General features: G+C 38.0%; 1 protein-coding gene across 1 annotated transcript in view; it reads left to right on the forward strand.

The window, feature by feature from the left end:
* Positions 1-6,313, forward strand: part of LOC106877386 (spliceosome-associated protein CWC15 homolog) — a 35,805-nt gene that overhangs the window by 25,322 nt on the left and 4,170 nt on the right. Inside the window, exons 2-3 of the mRNA XM_052974717.1 lie at positions 3,591-3,737; positions 6,027-6,149. Of these exons, the coding sequence (XP_052830677.1) occupies positions 3,607-3,737; positions 6,027-6,149 (254 nt within the window). The 5' untranslated portion in view covers positions 3,591-3,606. The remainder of the gene's footprint in view (positions 1-3,590; positions 3,738-6,026; positions 6,150-6,313) is intronic.

A 6,313-nucleotide genomic window follows, 5' to 3' on the forward strand; every position in this document is an offset into this window, starting at 1 on the left:
TTTTCGGCTACCAAATCCACTCGCAAGGCTTTGGTCAGACCGAGGCTATAGTGGAAGACACTGTCATGGTGCCCCAGTTCACTCAGCTGTAGAAACGAGTTGCGATGTCACTGGTGCCAAGCTGTATCGGCCTTTGCCTTTCTCTTGGATAACATTGGTGGCGTGAAGAAGGGAGGCTGGTATGCATGGGCGACTGCTGGTCTTCCATAAACAACCTTGCCCAGACTTGTACCTCAGAGAGAAACATTCTAGGTGCAATCCCATGGTCATTTGTGACCAAAAGGGGGTCTTTTTATTTAGTTAGTATTATAAATTTGATCACTTTACCTCACAACCACACATTGTTGCTCCATCTTAAACCCTCTCCCCTTCCCCTCCCCGTAATCCAATCAACAGATCTTCAACACCTTTGACAAACAACCAGCCAACCCATCCCCGGTGAATTAAATACATCCATTTAAAACTTTCTGCTTCCTTCTTTGCCGTTCACACTCCCGTGCGATCATTCTATCAATTATTCCAGTTGTTTAGCTTTCTCAGGTGTTACCTCTTGCTATATCAGTTGACCAAATCATCCATAATCCGCGTCCCTCGCCGTCCTCTTTCACACCTTTTATTTGTGAGCCCAAACAATAGCTTCAGTTTTCTCCCTGTTGTCGCCTCCTCAATTACTCTGTTTGTCTAGCAGCTTCATCTCATTCACTTGAACCTTCTTGTTGGCTTTTGTATTCTGATTAAAGGGATACAAATACAACCCTGCCTCAACTTGAAATAAGATACTGCTATTTTAGAACATTTATTCACCTTCACCTCAGCTAATGTGTTTGGTTTAAAACATACACACACAAACCAAAACACTCTCTCTCTCTCTCTCCCTCTCCCTCTCTCTCTCTCTCTCTCCCTCTCTCTCTCTCTCTATCATTATGTACCTGGATTTTATATCTCAACTTCAAAAGTTGGATGTGTGTTTGTGTATGTATAATGCGCATATATATATGTGTGTGTACATATACACACATGACATACATCTACAATCATACATACATGTGTGTGTGTGTATAGTGTACATTTAAATGAAACTTGAAATTTAATTAGTTAACCAGGAAACGAGAAATATTCGAAAAAAACTACAAGGAAAATTTTTATTTCGGTGATATGATGGTATACATTTTATTTTCCAATCCTTTTTCTCCCTACTGCATAAACTTTATATCTGATATAGATTTAAAAACCCTCTGTAATCCCTGCTTGGATTTACAGACATCACAACTGGATAAAGTTCACTTCACAACCAAGTGAATTTGGTTTCAATTCTATTATATAGTACTTTGGGAAAATGTCTTCTATTATAGTGCTACAAGTGAAATTTAACCCTTTAGCATTCATATTACTCAAGTGTAATGCTTATTTATTACCTTCGCCTTAGCGAAGGGGAGGTATTGTTTTCAGTCCTGTTTGTTTGTTTGTTTGCCCGTGGACAAAATATCTCAAGAACCGCTGGATGGATTCGGATGAAACTTTCAGGGATGTTGTTTTATTGCCATTTACTTACAAATATTATAAATTTTATAGGTAAAATATTTATCTGGGAACAAATTACAACTTATAACATTGCTACTATGGAAAATTATTGCCCTGCTTAACGAGTTTTCGCTTTATGACTGGTCTCCGGGAAGAAATTAACTCATATGTCAAGGCATTACTGTACTTATTTTCCATGTGCTTAACCCTTGTGGGTCCCAAACTAATCCTGGCTGCTATCTCCACCTCTGATTTTTTTTTTGTCTTCTTGTAACCTTCAAAAGATTGTTTACCTATTTTGTACTTACATGTTTTGTACTCACATAAACTTACTTTCAACATACTGTTCGTTTTCACACCCTGTTCACATTTAGTGCCTTATATCATTGTAATGTAGTTTTGTTTTATTCACACACATACACACTGTCACACGCACGCACACACATATCTGTGTTAGTCTCTTTAAAGCTGTCGTTACACACAGATCATTACAATTTCTTTGTAATAGTCTCTTTCTGATTGACACATTTGTCTCCTCGATTCCCTTCTCTGTCTTAGTGAAAGAAAGAAACCAAGCTAAAAGTATCTTAGAGAAACTGTACTGCATTATCTTGATAATCTCATTAAAACTAAATCGTAAATGAAAAATAAAATGGGATAAAAGACACGGCTGTTTCTTTGATCTCTCAGAGCTAATCTCCATAATTTTGTACCATTTATCACAACTGAACTGATAAATGTGATTGTGTGTGTGTATGTGAGAGATGATGATGATGATGAAGGGAGGAGGAAGAGGTAAAAAGAGTGTGTAGAGTGGGTTATTATTTATTCATTTCTGTATGTCTTCTGGTGTTTTTAGTCTATGTATGTGTGATGAAGAGGGAAAGAGAGTGTGTGTGTGTGTGTTTATCTATTGTAGTAATGGTGATGGGTGTATTCTTTCTTGCATGTACTTTTTACCTACCAGAAGTGATTCCTACCAAAAAAAAAAAAGGTTCATCGCTGACATGTTATCTCAGTCGCCTACACACAGCAATGAACTGTGCCTCTTGATTCAACGTAAACCTTCTGTTTGATCACTTAATATGCTAGAAATAACAGCCGTTATTTCTGCTTCCTTCTTTGCCTAAAATCACACTCTCTATCATATTGGATTTTAAAAAAAGGATACCAGATAATTTGATCTTATGAGCAGCAGCAGCATTTAACATCCACGGACTTATTCTTTGTAAGCCTAGTACTTATTCTATCGGTCTCTTTTTGCCAAACCGCTACATTACGGGGACGTAAACACACCACCATCGGTTGTCAAGCAATGTTGGGGGGACAAACACAGACGCATAAACACACACACATACATACATATATACATATATATATATATATATATATATATATATATATATATATATATATATATATATATATATATATATATATACATATATGCGACAGGCTTCTTTCAGTTTCTGTCTACTAAATCCACTCACAAGGCTTTGCTCGGCCCGAGGCTATAGTAGAAGATACTTGCCCAAGGTTCCACAGTGGGAATGAACCTGGAACCATGTGGTTGGTAAGCAATCTACTTACCACACAGCCACTCCTCCATGGAATTAATATATAAGTGGTTGAGTATTCCTTGAACATGTGTACTTTTTAATATAGTTCTCCAATTGAACCAGCTTGATGCAATGTGACAACAGTTGGACCTTTGAATTACTGGTGCAATCCAAAGAAAGAAAGAACAAGAACAATCAACACCACCACTGGACTGGTACTTTGTTTTTGACCCTGAAACTTTGAAAAGCAAAGTTGACCTTGGTGGGATTTGAACCTTAAGCGCAGAGCACCGAAACAAATGAGACATTCTTTCTGACACTGTAACAATTCTAATCAACAACATCCTTCCATTAGAAATTTCTACTTTGTGCTGGTGTCAAAAACCAGTTTTGCTTTGTTATTTTTACAAATTTTTTTAGTAATTAATGTGAGAATGTTTTAGGGGTTTTTTTTTCCCCAAAATATTATTTTTGTCATTTTAATTTCTGTCTTTTCTTCTATATTTTCAGTGAAACGTAAAAAAGAATGACAACTGCTGCCCGGCCAACATTTGAACCGGCTCGAGGTGGCCGTGGGAAAGGAGACAATGACCTCAGTTCTTTGTCCAAGCAATACTCCAGCCGAGATCTACCTTCCCATAACAAGTTAAAATACAGGTTAGTTAAACCAGAAAATTTCTTTTTCATTTTCATCATCATCATCCTTTAACATCCATTTTCCATGCTGGCATGGGTTAGACGGTTTAACCAGAGCTGGGAAGCAGGAGAGCTTCACCAGGTTCCAATCTGATTTGGCTTGGTTTCTACCAGCGCTTTTATATGGCACTGGCTCTTGTGGGGGGGGGGGGGGGCAGCATTAACACTTTTGCCGTGGAAGACAGGTCTTCTTGAGTACAGCAAGGTGCCAGATATCTTGGTCCTTTGTCATTTCCATAAGGTTTAGTTTCTTGAGGTCATCCTTTAGTACTTCGCCCCATCCATTTTGAGTGATCGTCTCGTCTTTATGGAGTTGTTGACATCCATCTGTTGGTTTCATGTTCTACTATAGACATGGCCGTGTAGTTTAGAAGCTCACTTCACAACCATATGGTTTTGAATTCAATCCCACTGCACAGCACCTAAAGCAAGTGTCTTCTAATATAGTCTGAGGCTGACCAATGCCTTGCAAGTTAGACGGAAACTGTGTGGAAGCCTATCATATTTATGTGTGTCTTTGTTCTGTGTTTGTCACCACCACTTCTACTTGAAAACCAGTGTTGGTTTGTTTACATATTCATAACTTGCAGTTCAGCAAAAGAAACTGATAGAATAAGTGACAGACTTAAAAAAAAAATTCTTCAAGGTGGTGCCCCAGCATGGCCACAGTCTAATGACTGAAACATAATCTTTCTCATTAAATTCTAATGTCATGTGTTAGTGTGTCGTGCGTATGTTTGCCGTCTGAAAACAGGTGTAGTTTATGTTAATGTGACTTTATGGCCTTTTATGAAAGTCAGTTTGAAAATTTTGTGGCCATTGAATCAATATTTGAAAAATGGTGCTAATGTTTTTATTATACAAAGAAATTAGCAGCAGTTCAACACAGTTATAATAAAATAAAAATGTGTTATAATCTCACATTACGAGCAAACACACACAAATAGTCGACTGTATTAATGCACACTTGAAATGATTTTGTAAAACATTTTATAACAGAATCCCGGTGTTGTTTTAAGTACTTCAGCTGGTTGTTTTTTCCTTCTGTTTTTTTTTTATAAAAAAATGTATTTTATAAAATGTGGCACTATAACAGTTTAAAAAGAAATCATTTCAATATTTGTAATAATTTGATTAATTATTGATACAAACGACTGTTGCTTTGATTGTTTTTCTTTCTTCTGTCAACTGTTTTTGTTCAGTTGTCCACATAGGCGCAGAAGTGGCTGTGTGGTAAGTAGCTTGCTTACCAACCACATGGTTCTGGGTTCATTCCCACTGCGTGGCACCTTCGGCAAGTGTCTTCTACTATAGCCTCAGGCCGACCAAAGCCTTGTGAGTGGATTTGGTAGATGGAAACTGAAAGAAGCCCATCGTATATATGTATATGTGTGTATATGTTTGTGTGTCTGTGTTTGTCCCCCCAGCATCGCTTGACAACCGATAGAATAAGTACTAGGCATCCAAAGAATAAGTCCTGGGGTCGATTTGCTCGACTAAAGGCGGTGCTCCAGCATGGCCGCAGTCAAATGACTGAAACAAGTAAAAAGAGTATATTGACTGAACAAACCTCTGATCAAAGGAGTTCTGGCTATGACTCTCTCTCTCTCTCGCTTTCTTTTAGACTGCGTCTGGCTGAATGGTTAAGAATTTTGCTTCCCAACCATATGGCTTCAGGTTCAGTCTTACCTCACCTTGGGCAAATGTCTTCTGCTATAGCCATGAGCTGGCCAGAGCTTAGTGAGTGGATTCATAGATGGAAACTGAAAGAAGCCCATCGTGTGTGTGTGTGTGCCATTGTCTTGACATCATGTGATAGTTGTAAACGAGTTTCACCATCATGCAAACAATGTTATTCGTTTCCAATCTTCCATTAAACAAAACGTGTCTGGCTATGGAGAAATATTACCTTGCTTGGAAACAAGTGAGGACTGGTGATCAGAAGTACATCTGCACATTGAAAATCTGCCTCAACAGATGCCCCGTGTAAGCATGGAAAAGTGCACATAAAATGGTAATGAAAGTATATACTGTATGTAAGGGATTTCCACAGTTTCCAAAGAAGGCTGTGTACAAAATGAATTCCAGTTATCCTTTTCTTGTTTTGTGTTGGAATTAATCAGTGTTTCATTGTCTCCACTTCAAGTACTTGACAACATGACACCAGAGATGAGCACCATTGATTATCAGCCAGCATTATCTGGGCTTTGCAATGAAATAAAACTTTTTGTGATGTTTGCTATCTTTCAGACAAGATGGTCAAGGATCTATCGAGGAACTGAGAAACCGTGACTTCCGTAAAGACTTGGAAGACCGTGAACGGGCAGCCAGGGAGAAAAAAGACAGAGGCAGAGGTATCGGATGTTCTTTCATGTTTTTGTTGTTGTTGTTGTTGATAAGCAAACTTCTTAACCACATAGCTATATCTTTATCTGCGCGTGTGTGTATGTATGTATGTGTGTATGTATATATATATATATATATGTGTGTGTGTGTGTGTGTGTATGTCTGTATAATATATGTATACATGTGTATGT

This window comes from Octopus bimaculoides, chromosome 19, assembly GCF_001194135.2.
Source record: "Octopus bimaculoides isolate UCB-OBI-ISO-001 chromosome 19, ASM119413v2, whole genome shotgun sequence".
Taxonomy (NCBI): domain Eukaryota; kingdom Metazoa; phylum Mollusca; class Cephalopoda; order Octopoda; family Octopodidae; genus Octopus; species Octopus bimaculoides.